This window comes from Eleginops maclovinus, chromosome 3 (genome assembly GCF_036324505.1).
Source record: "Eleginops maclovinus isolate JMC-PN-2008 ecotype Puerto Natales chromosome 3, JC_Emac_rtc_rv5, whole genome shotgun sequence".
Taxonomy (NCBI): Eukaryota; Metazoa; Chordata; class Actinopteri; order Perciformes; family Eleginopidae; genus Eleginops; species Eleginops maclovinus.
The window spans coordinates 4,296,210-4,315,858 of record NC_086351.1 but is presented as its reverse complement, the minus strand read 5'-3'; the positions used below and the strand labels follow the sequence as shown (position 1 = coordinate 4,315,858).

General features: G+C 41.0%; 1 protein-coding gene and 1 long non-coding RNA gene across 2 annotated transcripts in view; one reads left to right on the top strand and one right to left on the bottom strand.

Moving 5' to 3' along the window:
- The first annotated feature begins 1,311 nt into the window (after positions 1-1,311).
- Positions 1,312-5,271, top strand: LOC134861312 (uncharacterized). Its single transcript, XR_010165388.1, has 4 exons — positions 1,312-1,462; positions 2,421-2,764; positions 3,340-3,436; positions 3,865-5,271. It is a non-coding gene; the product is annotated as an uncharacterized LOC134861312 (long non-coding RNA).
- A 1,992-nt stretch (positions 5,272-7,263) lies between these two features.
- Positions 7,264-19,649, bottom strand: part of grik5 (glutamate receptor, ionotropic, kainate 5) — a 39,855-nt gene continuing 27,469 nt past the window's right edge. The window contains exons 16-19 of the mRNA XM_063878261.1: positions 19,038-19,263; positions 15,129-15,257; positions 12,669-12,835; positions 7,264-11,426 (exon numbers count right to left, since the gene is read on the bottom strand). Coding sequence (XP_063734331.1) covers positions 10,806-11,426; positions 12,669-12,835; positions 15,129-15,257; positions 19,038-19,263 — 1,143 coding nt within the window. The 3' untranslated portion in view covers positions 7,264-10,805. The remainder of the gene's footprint in view (positions 11,427-12,668; positions 12,836-15,128; positions 15,258-19,037; positions 19,264-19,649) is intronic.

Sequence of the window (19,649 nt, the reverse complement as noted above, 5' to 3'; positions counted from 1 at the left end):
GGACTTGATATTCTGTATTTAAATGTTGTGATTGTTGAGTCAGAAAATATATTCAGAGAGGCTGAATGTAAGACTAGGCCATGAGGTGTGTGTGTGTGTGTGTGTGTGTGTGTGTGTGTGTGTGTGTGTGTGTGTGTGTGTGTGTTTGTGTGTGTGGTGAATTAGCTGCATGTGTTAAATGGGATCATTGCCGTTGTTGATATAATTAGCTTAAAGAGAGACCGTTTGCACATCTGAGCGGTTAAATAGATTATTTCAAGGTTTTATTTGTCATATGCACAGCAGATACAACGTATATGTTGGCAATGAAAATCTTATGTTGCGTGCTCCTCCAACAACTCAACATACATGGTGCAAATAAGATAAATAAAATAGTGCAAAAAGAGAGAAGAATATTTACAGTAACAACAATAAAGATTTGAGGATGTGAAATATATACATATGTGGAATACATTGAGAGTATTTAAACACTTTACACTGTTGAATGAGGAGGTATAGACTGATGCATATATTACGTATAACAGATGTATATGGCAGATATGTATAATATATAGATATGTGTACTATAAACAGATATGTATGGCAGATGTGTATAATATATATATATATATATATGTATGTGTGTACTATAAACAGATGTGAGTAGACATTCACACAGCTTAGGAGTTCAGCAGTCTTATAGCCTGTGGTATAAAACTGTCTCTGAGTCTTGTAGTCTTGGTCCGGATGCTGCGGTACCGACTGTCAGACGGCAGCAGACAGAACAGATTGTTGCTGGGGTGATTGGGGTATACATTAACCTATAAACAAAATGTTCATCTTGCAGACCTTAAACCTTTATAAAACATGCAATTAGAGCAAATAACTTTTGATGATTCAGATGTAATGTTAATTTTTCCCTTTAAATTTGACCTGAGCTCACGGTCTGAGTCCTTGTGATGTTCTGCTTTCTGGCTTCCCCTCAGACCATGACCACTTTGTATAAAAGCTTAAGGAAATGAACTCCCATCTATAATTGAGGTGTAAGGAAGCACCACCCAGATAAAGGGAAGATACTAGTAAATGTTTGGGGAATAAAATGAGTTGAGGGACTCGTTTTACTTTGACATCCTGTTCTGACTGACCCGAGAGCCTGAGTGTCCATTCATAAAAAATAACCATACAGTCAGGAACGATTGGGTCATTTCTTTTGATTCCTACACCTTGTCTTTACATTTTAAAACACACAAGCCTTCATCCACATATTATCAGATATTCACCACATGAGGTCACTGTGCTCCTGGAGGTTATTAATGGCAGCAGGAGAGATGGACCAGGAAATATTATACATTAAAATGCAGTGAGAGGACGAGAGAGCAAAGATCACACACACCGTGTTTCTGTCACTCTGGTAGTGTGTGCACGATGACTCGCAGCAGATCACCCCTCGTCCTTCTGTGGTTCATTCACAGCACAATCCCAGGTAAGAGAAAGGTTTAACATTGTATATTTAAGGTCTAAAACTTTTTTTTAACTACTTTTTTTACAACCTCTAAGCCCAAATATGACTCAAAATAAACCACGGCAACAATGGCAAAAAGTCATGCACCACCGTATAACTGGTGCACACTCTTCCATATAAGAACAGGAAGGGCGGTACAAAGTTAACACAGTAAATTCACATTCAGTGAAATAAAAAATTGTTCTCAAAAGAGGAAGCAGCACTGCTCTTTTGTACTAGCTGAACATTTTACCGATCACAATTTGTCATATTTTAAAAAATGCTCTTTAATTTTTATGTCGAGTCTGAATTTTGAAAGGAACTTCAACCGTCAGATGAATTAAGTAATAAATACAACGTTTTCATTTATAATACTTTGATAAAATGTATTTACTTTCTTTCAGTTTTGAAAAAAATACCCTTACTAAAAAAAGTGTAAAAACTACATTTTGAAAATATATGAAATAAATACATAAAGTAAAGTCCTGCAGTCACTAAGGCAAAGAACAAAGGTGTGAGCATTTCAATTAAGTTATAACAGTAAAAGTATAGTATATTCACATAAATAAATACTTGATTTTGAATATTAACGACTGAATGTGTCACACCTGATAAAGGTTGTTTTAATCACTTTAAACACACGGTCGCTGGATAACTAAACAACACATTCATTTGTATTGACTTGTATTTTGTATTTGTTAACAATACTATTTGTAAAGTAACTTAAACTGTCAAATAAAATGTAGTAAAAAGTACAATATGGGCTTCTAAAATGTAGTGGAGAAAAAGTAGCTTACAATATTGATCCAACACCGATCGAAGTTATGCTGTGCCATATCAATAAACAAAACGTTGTTGTCAAGTATTTCTTAAAAGGAAGGAGTTCAAATAAGTAGAAAAAGGTTAATTACTATTTTTAAAACTATACATTTTTTTGCAGTTCTTGAGGCACAAAACCTTGAAGTGTTGCCTGAAGTGACGGGATACCTCGGACAGGATGTCACCCTGCAATGCCAATTCATCCCGGGACCAAAACATGACAATATCACCCTGATTCAGTGGACGCTAAATACATCAGGAGGATCATTGTTTCGAATGTTCAATCAGTTGGTGTTCCCGACACATTTTTGAAGGGTAGAGTGAAGTTAGCAGAACAATCTTTGATTATTCAAGATGTGGAAATGGGAGATGCAGGGTCGTACACCTGCACCGTTTCATCTTTTCCCGGAGGAACGTTGGAAGGAACCACCGAACTTGTTGTTGATGTTGTTGTTGTTGTTAAAGGTGAGTGATTAATACTCTCTCTCTCCCTCTCTCTAAGATGAACTCTGACCCTCAACTCACAAGCAGAAAACTCACATGATAAACGATCAAAATAGTGTTTGGGTTAAAAAGGCATACAGGGAGAGGCAGACACATCCAGCTGGTGCAAAGGCAGGCTCACATGACGTCATGGGTCATGACGGCTGGCCGAAAAACAGGAAAAAATAGGCTGCAGCAGGAAGACAACATTTTCAAGTTCCTATCCATTTAGTACCAATGTTTAGTACACCACGATTAAGATGAAGTATGTCCATATATACAGTATAGCAACTGGCAACAGGATTGAAGCGTGTAAACATCTCACAGTAGAAAGGAGTGTGTATAATAGGGCCCATTTTATTGCATTCAACGGCACATTGTTAGGGCAGCAGCAGTACTGTCAAATCCACCTACCAGCACCCTATAAACTCACCAGTTAACAATCATTATATCTCAAGAAAGATAAGGAAAGTAAAAATGTAAATCGTGCATGTGTTTTCCAAAATATTCCTTTAAAACGTCACTGAAGTTAATCAGAGATGTGTTTCTTTTCGCAGACGGGGTGCACAAATCAGCAAAAATAATTACTGCTGGAGTATTCTTTCTGATAGTAGGGACTATGCTGACCACCACTTTCTTCATCATCAGGAAAAGGTAGGTGTGTGTGTGTGTGTGTGATGTATATATTATGTAGGAGTATACAACATGAGGTGTTGCAACATTCTCCATGACTAAGAGGTTCACGACATGAGGTAATGCGAATATATCAGCATTAAAGTTAACAAAACAACAACACCTTCATCCTCTACAGTCGTACTGCAGACTATTATTATGCTCGCTTTAAATTCAGTCTGATGAGAAGCTGCTATGCATTGGTTTATCATACACACACTTTAATTCATCAGCTCTTAAAAAAGTTGAAGAAAATTCACTTCTGAAATCAGGGAAAAAGAGCGTGACACCTGAGAAGAGGTTTGTAAAAAGCCAACACGTCTGCAGCGGTGAAAAACTAAAACTAAAAATACAACTTCCTTCTTTTTTCACACCTGTGAGTTACAGTTACTTGTTGGTCTGTCTTTCAGATACGTTCCAGTGCCAAGTGATTGAACGAGACGACGTGAGCTGGGAGATGGTTTTCAGGCCACATCTTTAAATTGCCAAAGACATTTTTTGATTAGTTTGAACATTTACACACAAAACAAGCCTTTGTTTAAAGGACTTAATGCAAATAACACAGCACTAAAGAGAGGTCTTTGAAAAACATTCTCCAATCTGTTGCTGTCATAGAGGCAGGGGGCAGCAGGCCACAGTTCAATGATTCATTTCCAAAAGTGAAAATACAAAAATGTACAGGCATGGGAAGAAAGTCCAAACTGATAATCCTCAGGTAACTGGAGTGGGTCAGAAAAAGGTGCAGACTTCTTCAGGAAAAACTTCAAAGCAAAGACATGAAGCACCAAACATACTTACTAGCATTGGACTGGGGGGGGGGGGGGGGAGGCTGGTCCTGCAGGGATGATCAGTGAAAGTGGAAACAGGTGAGTCAGGCGGGAAAGTCTGAGTTCGCTGTGCTCCCGTAATTCGCCACAGGACGCTTCGCAAACGCTCTGACTGCGCATGCTCAAACTTCGCTCAACACTACCACTCTGATTTGAGAAGTTTTCCGAGACAAATATAAAGATTAAAACTATTGTTTGAAGGAGCAGTTATGTAAGAAGATTCCCCCTTAACAACATAAATCGTCTTTAAATCATTAAAAAGACTGCTAAATGGCATTACATTACTGGCAATTTAACGTGGTGTGGATCAGTAACTGCGCATGCGTAAGAAACACCAGACGCTGCGTAACCTTTTTTTTTCTTAGTTTATGGCGCAATATTTCATTCAGAATTAAGGAACCATTCAGTAGTCAAAAACATTAAATGGTGTTGAATGGTGTTATAAAGTACAACATAACAAACACATCTTACATCAAACTAAAAGATAAAAGAAACAAACATGTCTTGGTTTAATAAGGACTCCTTAAGGAATAAGGACAGTTGTGTTACTCTGAGCTGAGAACATTGGAGGAATAAAAACACATCAGGTTTTGGCTTTGTTACATATTCTTAAAAGGCTCATTTTGTATTTCTTATTTGCTTTGTTGTTTTCAATTTGTTATGTTGAAATTCAGTGCTTAAGACATTTGATTGTGACAACCATCTGTGCTGTCGGAACACATGAGAACAAAATGAGTTTTTGGGATGTGAAAAAATACCAACATAAGGCTTTATGTTACATTGCTTATTTTGTTGTGCAGTGACATCTGTTTTCTGTTTAAATGAAGTGATTTGTTTATACTTTTGAGATAATTACTGTAAGTTCTGTTGCTGGTTTATCAAATCGTGCTTTAGAGCAGAAATAGAAACTTCTGTAAATAGTCTCTTCGCTTTAAAGCAGAACTTGTTGTTGTAATTATCTCTTGCTTAATAAAGTTCGGCAACTCCTCAGACCTTTACCAAATGTTTCTTATTTACAGAAGAGTTATTTCATGGTATTAAACTGATGAGAAACAAACACCATTTAAAGGAAGTGTGAACCTTTTCCTGCAGAAGCAGCACTTTTACATTTGATACTTTAAGTAGTTTTTGCTGATAGAACTTCTGTGCATCTATAAGGGGCCCTATCATGCTCATTTTCAGGTTCATATTAGTATGAAGTGTCTCTCCTGGGACATGTCTCCATGCTTTAATGTTCAAAAAGCTCTTTATTTTTCTCATACTGCCTGTCTTTTCACCCTCTGTCTGAAACCAGAGCCCAGTCTGCTCTGATTGGTTAGCTGGCCGGCTCTGTTGTGATTGGTCAACTGCCTATGTCCCGCCCCTCAGCCTATCACGTACAAGTTGTTGGAGCGCTAGCCGATGGAAGCACGAGTGTTACGTAGTGATGTCACTATTTTCCTCAAGTAAACAAAAGACTCCGATGGAGGCGTTTCTTGCAAGGAGGGGCAGAGTGTGTGGGAGAGAAACTTCCTCTCGAGGGAACTTTGGGATTTTAGCCTTTGCAGACCATTTACATACACTTAAACCTAAGTAACACACTGCAGGAAAGGGAAAACCCAATGAGCATAACACGGCCTCTCAAAGGGCTTGTGGCATTGTTGTAGCGGCACTTTTATTAAAGGAAAACTTTTTCAATGTTTTAGTCTTAGTGGCTAATAATCTAATGTAATAACATGGGGGGAACAATTTGCCACTGTCAACATACATTCAATAGAAGTGCTTGCTTTTGCCACTGACAGAAACATTTTCTTTCTTTAACCTTAATCTTTCTGTTTGTTTATGTGCATTTTCTGACTTGTTGCCAAGTACGAACAGTGGAAATGTGAGTAAGAGTTTAAGAGGGGATTGCCTTGTTGTCGTCAAGAGTTTTTGTTATCTTTTTAAGGTCATAGCGGAATATGTAGCTGACTGAAACAATGAGGATGCATCGCAGGGTTTTATACAATAACAAACAGGCTGTGGATGAAGTGACAGGTTGTATTTCTCTGTAGGATCCCTGCCATGGTGTTGTCAGTGGTAAAAACAAGCACTTTCAGTGGACGAATAATGACAAGCCTCTATTGCCTTGGGCCGTTTAGTGGCTGCCCTCCACAAGGCTCTCGCTCAATACTTGACCAATTTCCAAAATTGCTGTCAGCATTACTGTTTGGGAAAATACTGAATGTACAAAGGCCCAAGTGTATAACAGTGGCATGCCGTACGAAGAAAAGCATGACACACTGTTTTAGGCACATGATAGACATGTGACAACGATTAACAAGATGATTCAGCCTCTAGGGAGATGTTCATTTCTGACGTGGGCCTCAGCTCATCTGAACAAAGCATGGTAAACTGCTTTGAACCGGTATCTCTCCATCTTGTGATTGGGAAACACCCTCTCAAGCAAGTGAAGGACACTGTTTGGGGAACTAGTTGTACCGTATCCCTGTGCGTGATGACTACTTCCATTCTTGCAAGGATAAAAATGACAGGCAACCTGTTTTCAAACTTAAGCCGGTGACAAGTGAGAGTTCTCTAATGATTACTCACTGGGCAAATGTTCAAAGCTGCTCGCCTCCTCCTCCTCCTTCTTATTCTTCTTCGGTCCTTGGTAAACCACCACACACACAACACAGACTATGACTCTTGTTCAATATGCTACGATGCCTTCACTGACTGTATACTTATTTTTTGCACAACTCATTGCGGTAACATCTTACTTCTTCTTTGTTGTTGTTCTTCTTCTTCTCCATATCAGTGAATCCTGACCCACAGGTAAAAATGCAGCCACCCTTCCCACTCCAAAAGGAAAACACAAACGTCACTATGAGACTGTTTGAATATTTTTTTATTCCAAAAGAAGTGTGTGTGTCTATAGGTTTTGAACAACAGGGCGATCTCTCTGCAGAGCAACATTGCACCTTCGTCCCAACACCTCCCACCCCCACCCTTCACCCACAATCACACTATAGAACCTCTTGCTCTTTAATAGGAATAATAACAACAATTTCATCATAATATTCATCATCAGTTTTAATAATCCATTTAGCACTAGTATAGAAATATGAAAAAATACCAAAGAAAAGAACATAAAAGTAAACAAAAAGCTTTGTTTTGTGGAGTGACTGTTCAGACACCCCGTCTGATTTGTTTTGTGACCCTCCCTTACCTTCATACTAGACGTTATTCAAACAAACAATATTCTTTTTAACCTTCACTTCGCCTCTAATAAAAGCTTCCAGCTGATGTTTTGTAGCCATGGATTGGCCACTTATTCGTTGTCTATGTGCAGCTGTCACACATCAAGTTTGTGAATTCGTACACACAACAAACAAAAGTGAACACAGGAAAGACACAAAATTGAAAACAACAGTGGGTTTACAACCTTTGGACAACAAGGGAATTGGAAATGAAGGTGTGTGTGTGTGTGTGTGTGTGTGTGTGTGTGTGTGTACACTGTGACATCTTGTGGAAAGGGGTTGGCTCCGGTTGCCTTGTCAGCATTCAGAACACAAAGGGAGAGGTAAACAGAGAGAAACCGAATCCAGGCCGGCGTCTACTGACAGAAATCATTCGTAGAAACAGCATAATGTGTGCAAACAATGTTATCGTTCATTATCTGTCGTCAAATCTGTTTCACTGCGAAATGCATAATTTCATACGGCAATGCAACGTTTGCCCAGACAACAATGCCACGTTTTGTGGTTTTTTTTTAACCCAGGGGGAATTGTGAAGGGCTGAACTGGTGGGTTTCTATTTTGCATCGCACACTTTGTGCGACTGCTGAATATGGATGGGTGGGATCATTGTCCTGCTTTTTGGTTCTGAATTGAAAGCATGTAACCCCTCAAATGTGAAGCAGCTTGTGAATGCATGTGTTTTAGAGGAAACTCATGGGTGTCAAGAGGTTTTCCGAGACAACCTGGGCCCAGACACATATTAAAGAAATACAAATAATGAGCTTCAATAGAGAATCAGCTGTTATAAAAGCAGTACATTCATAAAATCTGCTGTCAGGAAATCAAACCAGAAAGAAAAACACTATAAACACAGCCGGGATGACAAGAATACAGATTACCCTCACACGTTTTCTTCAGGACTTCATTGGAGAACCCAGAATACCTTTTTTTTGGAACCATATTTACTTACTATATCTAAAAGAGTGTGTCAAAACGCCTCCTAGTTTAGTGAATCACTTTACAGCGAGTATTTTGGGAGCTGCTGATTAGATAAGTGATTCAATAAACACTGAGACTCTGATGAGTCAATGACCTGCGGTGCAGAAAATGCTAATACAGCACTTGATAATCATGTCATATCAAATATATATATATATATATATATACTATGGGATAATGGGCTGTTGTGCAAAAAGAAATCAGGACATTTTCTTCTGAAGGGACACTTTCACAGAGGGGTCATATTACAGAGAACAGCTGCTGGAAAACTAAAGGGAAATAATGCTGCAGAAACCACGACTCATTATTTCAGTTTGGACCGGAATCTGATCATTTGGCTTTATTATGATACTAAACTTTTATGGAAGCATTCATTTTATTCCATTCAAATTCATATCGGGTGATGGCCCTGCTGGTCTCATCACTTTCAGTGTTTGTTTTTACAAAAAGAAAATCCTAATTACTTTCCAACTACTCCATAGTTTCCTGAGGAAAGATAGTCTTGAGAAAACGTTGCTCAAAGCAGTGAAACGGTGTGACTCGTGTATGTGTGTTTTAATAGCTTTTAAACAATGAGAGTCAGTTGCGCAGAGTAATAAGCTACACAAAGCTGTGGATAATTATAAGTCTGATCGTTTTATCAGTTCATTGGTGGTTTTGGTCTTTTAGGGTTTTGTTGACAATAAGAGAATTATAGATTCAAAGCAGCCCTTTTCTTTAATGCTCTATGTAATTATACCACATGCTGTGAAATCAGGGGCAACTTCAGGGAATGGAAATCTGGTAACAATGCATAGTATGCTCTTAATGATCTCAAGTAATCTAAAGTGTGCAGAAGTTGAAGTTAAAAGCCTAAAATCTGCAAATCCTCCAGTGAATTCCCTTTAAGCACTGAGGCTAATAAAGTGTAGTGTTTGGATGGAGCTGGGCTGTAACATTAACAACATCATTAAAAGAGACTAGCTTCTCTTCCCAGGCGCGGTGAAAAAAATAATTTATTTCTTCTAAATCTATTTATCAGCATGTTTCTCTGTGTTCAGCCCCCTCCAGAACGAGTCCCCAGCCACAGAGGGGAGTAATTAGGCGATCAGAAGCTTGAAACAGTATTGACGAGGCCACGTTGAGTCTATCAGTCTGGCAGGAGCCGCGGCGTCGGACGGCCAAGTCTGTCTGCTAAACCGTGAGAGGCGAAGGAGCTGGAGCCCGCTGGCGCGTTAACAAGCGCCTTAAAAGATGCCCAGAATGAACAGATCAGGACAGATCTAATAATGGAAGTAGTTCAGTTAAGAATTTCTCATTCAAATTCAGCGGTGTCCTTTTCACTCTCATCTCTCCCTGTTCCCCTCTATCTCTCCTCCCTGGCTCTGCCTCTCTCTCTCTCTCTCCTTACGCTGTGTGAGCAGAGGTGAAAAAGGAGTAAAGGCTTGGCAAGTGTTACCCGGGATAACGAGGGACATTAATTTCACATTTCAAAGCCTCTTGCTCTTTCTCTTCGTTTTGAGGCTGTCTGATTATCTAACATTTGTAGAGGGGCGCTGTTGCCGGGTCCATGGTTCTCCTCACTTTAAAGTATTTAAACACACATTTAAGGGCACGTTTTTTTAAACACGCACACGCACACATACACACACACACAAAGTGTAAAGGAAGGCTTCCTCTGCTACTGTTTGAATGATGTCTTTTCATCCAGCTTCCAGCTACGGGTCACAGGGAGGGACACAAAACTCTTGAACACAATAAGCTGCAGTCGAAATTCTTACTTAATCCACCAAATCGTCACATGAAGTCTGTACTGAACTCTGTAATTCCCACCTAGAACAATGGTAACAAAACGAGAGAGACAACAAAAGAAAAGAAACAACAGGAAATAAATCTCTGGAAGTCTTTTAGTTGCGGTTTTAAATCACATACGGATACAGTATGTCCTCCAACCAGGCTTCGTTTTAACCGAGGGGGGTATTTAGAGTCTGTGGAAGAAAGCCAGCGCCCTCAAATCTGAAGGTGACGTTACAGGGCGAGGAAGGAGAGAAAAAAGGAAGCCAATGGAACCCACCACCTGGTCATTTCCGCTCAGATTTGTCCAGACTGAACGGTTAATGGGAGTTTATGTCTGTTTCTGCCGGCCTTCACGGGGTCACGCTGCTCCCTCTCCTTTTAAAGGTCGTCTTCTATTGGCTAAGTTCATCTTTTTCCTCCCTCCATCCTGCCCTCGCTTTGTTCTCCCATAAATTTCTCTGGTTGAAACAAGCATTGTTTCTTTCAGCAGCACACATATTCCTCAGTCATCCACCCCCCCCCACCCCCACCTCCTCCGCTCCACTGTTCTCAGTCCTGGGCGCCCAGCAGGTCTGTGGTGTTGCTGTTCTGTGGAGGAGGGAGGGGTCTGGAGGTATGAGGCGGGGTGCCGTGGTGTAGCCGTCGTGGGCTGGGCCCCCCTCCGCCCTCACTGTCTGTGTTGGATGACGATGGAGGTGGGGGTGGGGGTAGCCTGGGCAGGGGAGCTGACGACGGGGGTATTCTGGTGGAGGTCGATCCTAAGGTGCCCGATCTCAGGCTCTGGATCCTCCGGCACTCCTGGCAGATCCGCACGTGGGTGCAGCTGCGGGCGGGCAGCATCACTGGGGTCGGAGCTGGCGGAGGAGGGGTGGTGTTGACTCCCAGGGGATCATCTAGGATCCGCTGGGGACCGGGGCCCAGATCAGGTGGCCCCGTACCTCCACCTCCTCCAGCTCCGCCCGTCAGCGGCCCGGCTCCACTGTAGAGCTTCCCGTTGCTGAGGCGCATCTCCCTCACCAGGCGCAGCGGGCGGGGGGCGCCCAGAGCGATGCGGGCAGGGTGGCGCAGGGCCGCGGAGCTGCTGAGTGGCCGGCGGCGCCGCATACGGGAGCTCTTCTTACAGGAGACGGCGTTTCGGAACTCGGTGATCATCTCCTGACAGACAGACACCTGGAGGAGGAGAAGGAAGGAGGGAGGAAAGAGGGAAAGACGGGAGGGAAGGAGGGAGCGCCACACACACAAAGTGGGCAGGCCGCAGAACAAGGCGGTGGTGAGGCGGGACGTAAAGAGGAGGGAAAACACGAAAAAAAAAAAAGGAAAAGCAACAGAAGAAGAAGAGGCGGGATCAAGGCAGAGAGGACAGACAGTGAGGGTGGGAGAAGAGTCGCAGGAGAAGCGAGGGCACAGAGATCGACAAATGGAGGATGGTTTCAGGACAGAAATGAGGAGGCGATGAGGGAGGATGAGGAGATGGATAGAGATGGGAGAATATCCAAGGAGCAGAGAGAGTTATTACAATCCAAACACAAAAAACACCAAAATGTTGTTTAGTTTATGGGCACTTCATTATGGCACTATGGACGGACAGGCTGCAAACTCAGGCGCACATACGCAAAGGCACACACACCCTCACACACACACACACACACACACACACACACACATGAATAATTGTATCATTCCAGCATGACCACTGTTATTTGCAAAACACAACAACAACAATCCACTGCAGACAAACAACATTTTCATTGAAATCATAATGCTCACATAAACAGAAACAATACTCGTTATCGGAGAACAGACACTGATGAGGGTGTGAGGGGTAGAGGGAGACGCACATTGAAATGGGTGAGAAGTAATCCAAGAATGGATACGAGGAATACCAGCGTACATGTGAGGCATGTAAAAGAAGATACATCATGACATTTAATGCCAGGGAAAAAGATCACACTACTTCTCTAATGCAAGCAAATATTGCCATTTCTCAATATTGCTTATCGGTACCGTCAAGATTAGCTCACAAACACTTGCTGCCATACTGTTAAACACCAATGGGGCACAATGACTTCAAAACAGGCAGGACATGCAAAGTGAAATCAAATCCTTGTATTAGTTGTACACATTTCGGACAGTTCAGGGCCGCATACTTCATCATTCCTCTCATCTCAGCATGCACATAACACCTCAAATGTTAGAGCACCCACAAACACATGGAGGCAAAAGCTGAGAGAAATCCACCCAGTCTCACACACACACACACACACACACACACACACACACACACACACACACACACACACACACACACACACACACACACACACACACACACACACACACACACACACACACACACACACACACACAGAACAACATAATCAAAAGGGTTGGCGGGATGCCATGGGAACCTACTGGGGTGTGTCTGTGGGGTCGGCGAGGGCAGGTATGGGGGCATACCTCATCGGTCTCTGCAGAGCGGCGTGTCGACCACACAAACTCCATAATGGCCACAAACACGGCGATGATGAGGCCACAGATCAGCACCACGAAGATGCCCCCAATGTTCTCCATGCCCAGACCTGAGAGCGGGCCACAGGAGGCGAGCATTAGGACACACGAGCAGAACCAGCTTTCAGATTGGAGTCCTGTGCAGCCTGTGAAATAGTTATGTTTCACAGGCTGCACAGTGTCATAGAAATAAATGACAAACTGAGTCAGGCAGAGATCCACCTACTGTATGCAACAACAGTCTTAGTCAGATAATAAGAAATAACATGAGATAAGATAATGTTTTACTGTGAGATCAAGTATGAATTGTTCTTGTATCACAGCTGCTCCACTTGCAATATTAACAAGGATAAATACTAAGACAAGAAACAAGGAAACAGACCCTCTAACGTGCATTTGACCTGGGATTTAACTCTGCATTTAATTAGATTAGATTAGAATCTGTGGATGAAACCCTCTTTAATTGTCACACATACACAGTGAAATTTGACCTCTGCATTTAACCCATCCCGGCACTAGGAGCAGCGGGCGGCTATTATATATACAGCGCCCGGGATTAATGTTGAGGGTTGTAATAATCCACAGAATGAAGAGCTTGCGCAAAGGATGTTACACACAGGAACAAAGTTAAGACAATATGTAGACAAACTGATCTGCAGTCAGTTCCAGATTTTCTCATTTTGCTCAGTACACTCATCCCGACATGCAACAGTAAGACGGTTTATGTACCCTAAAGCAAAAACAAGTTTGATACAGTGAACAGTAACGAACAGAGCCATGGTCAGCTAAACTCTATTGATGGAGCATAATAAAGATAGGTTCAAACCCTTACTTAAACACCATCTATATTTGGGCAATTATCAGTGAGTTTCTATGTGTTTGCCTTAAGGATGGTTAAAAGGATTGTCATTTTTGTTTTAACTCCTCACAAGTTATATTGTAATCACAGGAGATGAGCTGTTTGTTTGGCTGTTTTTTGTTTGGACCGCAGGAAGATAAGCTAATCCTCATGCTAGTGCTAGTTGGCACACTCATAAAAAGATAAGACAATGTAATGCAATGTTTTCTTTGGATCTGAAGAGCTGTTGAGGAAATGCAAGTGTTTTCCATCTTACCAAGAGTTAGATGAGGAAATTGACACCGCTACAATACAATAAATATGAAGCTACTGCCAGTTAGCTTTGCATGGAAACCAGGGGAAACAGCTAGCCTGGCTCTATCTATAAGGACAGACACTTTGCCAACCAGCCTCTCTGAAGCTTGCCAAGCAACTTGCCATTTTATCGCTTTAGTTTTTTGTACAGATTGAACAACAGGGTACAAAATTATAAGGTTTCCACTCTAGAGTCATTTCTTCATTTCAGGCTTCATGCTAAGAAGCTGCTGAGTGGTTTCAATCTTCTCAACTAACTCTCAGCAAGAGAGCAACTTAGCGCATTTCTCAAAAGTACTCCTTTATGTCTGGGAAAATTACTCAAGAGACCTCCCTCTAGTTATATCACGTCGGGCTTGGAGACCACCGTTTCCTAATGGACAGCCTGTGGAACGAACTGCAGGGAGTTTCAGAGACACAGCATTACAACTCAGGGAGTGTGGCGTCTAGAAATATGGATTCCCTGCACTTAGTTTTCCATGACTCAAATTTCTTTCCTTATCTATAATATAAATAAAACATTATATATAAATCAGAAACGAGCATTTTTGAAGTGACAAAGAAAAGGAGATACAAAAACATTTAATAATAAGCAGCAAATCTACCTTGTATTTGTTAGAACCTCTTTAGCTCTTACACTATCTAATCTCCTTTATTATAATAATGATTATTTCACTAAATCTTTTCCATTTTACCTTCAGCTCCAATTTATTTATCACTCTTTTGAACACTGTCGCTTTCAATTACCTCAACCTTATGTAAGTGCAATTCTAAATTCCTGGAGTGCTATATTAATTAAATGACAAACTTAAAATTGATGAAGTGGCTGAATGAATAGTGAAATTATTGGTCCGCTGAACACTTGATATAAACTACACTAATGAAGATCTATGAAGAAAAGGTCTTTTTTTTCCAGAGTTACCCGAAACGTTTTCAAACTAGACTTTCAGTGCAGTGGCATAAATACTGAGGCACACACACATCACACACTTAACACATTTAACACGTGTGAACAGACAGACGCACTCTAATAAAACTCCCATTACACACCACCTGAGACAAACACGAGACATTTGGGAAAGTAGATTTGGCTAAGCACCCTTCACAAGGACATTAGCCATAAGCCGTTAGCGAGGACTTGTGAGGAGACTATTATGGGGCACATTAGAGAGAAGGAGGGAAAAGGAGACAGACAGCTGCGGTCCACTGACCCTTGGCACGGTGGTCCTCCTCTTTGGGGCATTGGCCTCCCTCCCACCACCTCCTCTTCAGTATCTCCAGCCGGTTATTCTCCTGCAACTGGAGGATGGCCAGCGTGATCTCATCTCTGAATGGAGACCCTGGGAAATGACAGGAAATCAAGGATAAGGGCGAGTGGTGGAGGATGAAAAAAAAAAGGTGCAGCACAAGAGCCCGTTACGAGAGAGGGGGTTATTTCAGACGAGGAGCAAAACACGAGTGAAGTGTAAGAGAAAAGGAGCAGGAATCACACTGATAGATTGGCTGTTCCCGCCTCAAGATGGCTATGAGTGATCTTACTCTGAGAATAAAGTGAGGATTAGTGGGAGATAAAAGAGCGGGATTACAACCAGACAGAGCCAGTGGTACAGCTGCTAGTCAGACCGCATACAAAGCATGTCATGAACTAGATACAGTAGAGGAGAGTGGGAAGATTTAACGGCACCAGGAAAGGTTACACCAGTGTTATGCAGACGTGAAGATAATCAGCGGAGCTTCTGAACTGCTTTCTGCAAAATGCTTGTTCTGTAATTTGTGACAGGGATGGTGTTTCTGGATCACGTTTTTGAGTCGTTGTCCTCTGGGAGGCGATACAAATCACTTCCCACCATGACAAACCTCTTCTGAAATATACTAATATCATTCCCCACAGCAATACAGAACCAGAGCTCCTTCATCTACAAGCTCACAATCCCCCTCTGAGCGAGTCGTGCTAATTTTGCTGAGTAGTTTAATTGTAAATTCTCACTTGTGTTTTCTGTCTACCAGCATATCTGTGTGCGGTCATTAAAGGGATAGTTCAACACATGCTCATCTGCTTTTTTAGTGCCAACACTTAGATGACAACATTAATACCACTCACTCTTAAATGTGAACATGAAGCTTCAGCCAGGAGATGATTAACTAAGCTGGAAACATCTACACTGGCTGAGTCCAAATGGTAAAAATAAATAATCTGTCTACCAGCAACTGAAGCCAAATCATTTACATTTTATATCTTGAGTGCTTACTTGTAGAAAGAAAATGTAAAACTAGCAAGTTAGAAAGCTGGTCACTGTCCCCAATGAGGGAATAGTGCAGAGTAACTCCACATTTTATTATCCTATGGTCAAACCAAAGCCTTTATGCTGAGCTAAGGTAATCCTCTCCTAGCTGTAGCTTTATATTTAGCATATTAAGAGCCAACAAATGCCCAAATTAATTGAACGATGTGTAAGATTAGTGAGAAAACATGCAACTCAGTTTTATCCTACAGGCAATAAGACTCTGTGAAGCACTTACATGTGTTTGTATATACATCTGTTTATTCCACATATGTATACTTACATAGTACAAAGTATTTACTCTACTGCATTTTACTCGCACCATTATATCTACTGCATGATTTAACTTCCCCTGTCTTCCTGTGAGTAAAGTGCAGTACGTTGCATTGTTGGAGGCTGTAGCTGTTGTGCATATAACAATTAAGCCTTTGAATCATTAATGCCCTGTATATACACAAGTCCTTCCTCTTCTCTTTTCTGTCCCCCAATGACTGTTTGCTCTCATGAAGAGTAACTCTGCTCTTCTTTCTTAAAACCTTTGACTCCTTATATTTTACTAACGGTCCTTTCCCTCCCTCTCTCTCTCTTCCTCCTCTTCGTTAGTATGGATCACTGCGATGCAGCGACACAACTTCTGTGAGCTGAACAACATTTTTAAAAAACGCCGGACGTGTGTGGAAAAGCAATTAACTGCAGTTTCATTACTTCCAGTTGAAATACTTACTAATCCCTCCGATAAAAAATAACTCCGGCACGAACAAGACATTTTTCAGACGTAATCTCTCCCTAATCAGTTCAACTACATGTGTCCGATTAGCATAATGGATCTCATGCAGGTGTTTCTGCCTCTCCGACAGTCAAATAAGTTTGTTGTTGAGGTTTATAGAGAAAGACCTTTAATATCAGCATTGCTACACAAGCATAGCTCTGCGTTATCTTCTTAATGTAGAAAAATACATTAAACCTGTGATCGTTACAGGCACAGATATACGTTTACATCCGCGGTGCTGCACTCCTTGTCTAGTGCAATGTCATTGTTTTTGACTAATGATTAAACAAAAGCCAGATAACTTTTGTAGGAAAGTCGTGCATCGTGAGTTTGCTGAAGCTCAGGGCTGCTTGACTGAAGTGGTTGTGATGTTTAATAAAGCTCAGAATCTGAGCTTCTTTTTCATTGTCTGATACTTACACAGACTTCCTTTTTAGCTTTTCCTTTGCTGTGGTTTTCATCTTAATGTGTTGTAAGAACATCAATTATCAGATGTGTTTTTATGTATTTTTATCAGAGAGGCAGAGACTGTCCAAACTTTTAAGAGTGCGTTGACATTTTTAACAAAGCCTTCATTTAGAGCTGGCTTTTTATGGTATTTGTTTTAATGTTTCATGTTTTTGTCTTTTTTGTGTATTTTATTTTGTTCTATTTCTATTTGTATTTCACACACTACCCTTTCTTCTCATTTCGCTGTAATTCTATCTGTTTACAATGTTGTTGTTGTTGTTGTTGGTCTTTAATCTATAAAGCCCACTGAGACGAACGTGTTTGGTGATATTGGGCTGTATACAAATAAACTGGATTTATGTTTACTGTCTAATATCACACACCATCAAAGTGGACAAGGAATCGAAGGGGGAAGAGGAACATCTAAATGCAGTATTGTGTTTTATCATCACAAATCTTTTTCCACTTGTCAAAAACCGTATATTTTATCTCTCTGGACTGCAATAAAACACTCAAAAGAAGCAGGCTAATTAATTAGAAAAACAAAAAAAGCCTCTCAGTATAAATAAACACCCTCTGTGATGCTGCTTCATATCGAGGGTTGGAGCATTAAAGGATAGCTATTAGTGTTTCGACAATCATCAACATAATATCGCTGCTCTCTGTTCAAAGCTTCACCAAACTGTTCTGTGAATGTCTTTCTAACCACTGAAGACCACTCTATAAGTGTTGTAGTGCTATATTCAGTACATTTTGTAATATGCTGTTGTCTTGACACTTTACCCTATTCTTTGGAATTAATTCACAAGCAAAGGCAAACAGAAATTTGAAATGGGTCCAAAAAATATGATGAGTGAATCATCTCTTGAGGCTTCTCTGCCTGTTGTTGATTTTAAGAGAGATTTCAGGCCTTTGTTAATAAACTATAGGTCTAATCAAACACATGACAGTTATATTTGTTGACCGTCCGTGATCTTTGATCCCCCCGGGGAGGAGAATCTGAGCCTCAGATCTTCAGGCACGACTGAGGGTTTGCTGCAGGCGCGTGTAGGCGTTGAAATGCTTTGCCTGAAATTGCCGCTGATTAAATCAATATTGAGGTTTTCCAAACCCATTTATAGGCTTCAAAGACTTCTCCTTTCCTTCTTATGGTGTGATTATGTACCGTTTCTTTCAAAATAGCAAATATAGTAAAGGATAACGTTACCAGATAAGAGCATCAACAATAATGTGTGATCCCTGGTTGTGATTACTGATCTAATAAAATCACATATTCGTATTATATCATCATATAAGGAGGGTGTGTTTCTGCAGTTGTTTTAACTACATGTTGTTGACAATATGTTCGTACTTTCATAGAGAATTGGAAATTGAGACTATTTTTTAAACTTGAAATGGAGTATTTGTATGCATTGGTATTTTTTATGTAAAAGATCTGAATACTTCTCCCCCCCTGTACACCTGGCTTTCCTAAAGAGAGCTAACCCTGGCAGCGTTATAAATCATTGATATGCAAAAGCCCTGCACTCCATCTTTACACTTATTTGATGCTTTTACTCGGCAGTTATTTACATTATCAGCTGCTACAGGCTTGTATGTTTTAAAGATGTGTTTATTACCCAGTGGCATGCCGATGCCGTAGCCCTTGGTGTCCAGCAGGCCTCCTATCTTGGTGAGGTTGCAGTTGAGTCCGCGGTGGTACTCGTTCATGGTGCTCTCCATCAGGAATGCGTATTTTGAGTTGACCACGCGGGCGATGCCCTCCTCTGTGCTTTTCACAAACACACTGGGCTGCTTGGAGTTCATGTAGTTCCACATCCGCTGGTAGGTCTGGTAACGGGAGTTCTGCAGAGCACAAAAAACGAGAATTAAATACTGATGTCAGATATGTGTTCTTACACTCATTTGTCTCCGAAGCAGAAATTAAATCGATAGGAAAGAAAAAAAGAAGCTAGGATAAAAGAGAAGATGCATCCAAACAGGGGAGGGTTATTTACGAAGAGCAGCGGGTGAATAATGACGAGAGGAGGGAAACATCAATGGCAAATGAACGCAAAAAGGAAGAAGGAGAGGGAAAATAGCAAGGTGAATCAAGGATACAGATTATTCGCACATGGTGTAGCTGATGCATCATCTTTCAACAGATGGAGGTAAATCAGCACACAGGAGGGGTTTAGCAAATACGGAAAGCTCTAAAACAGGATTAAATGTTTAAAGTGAACAATTACAGG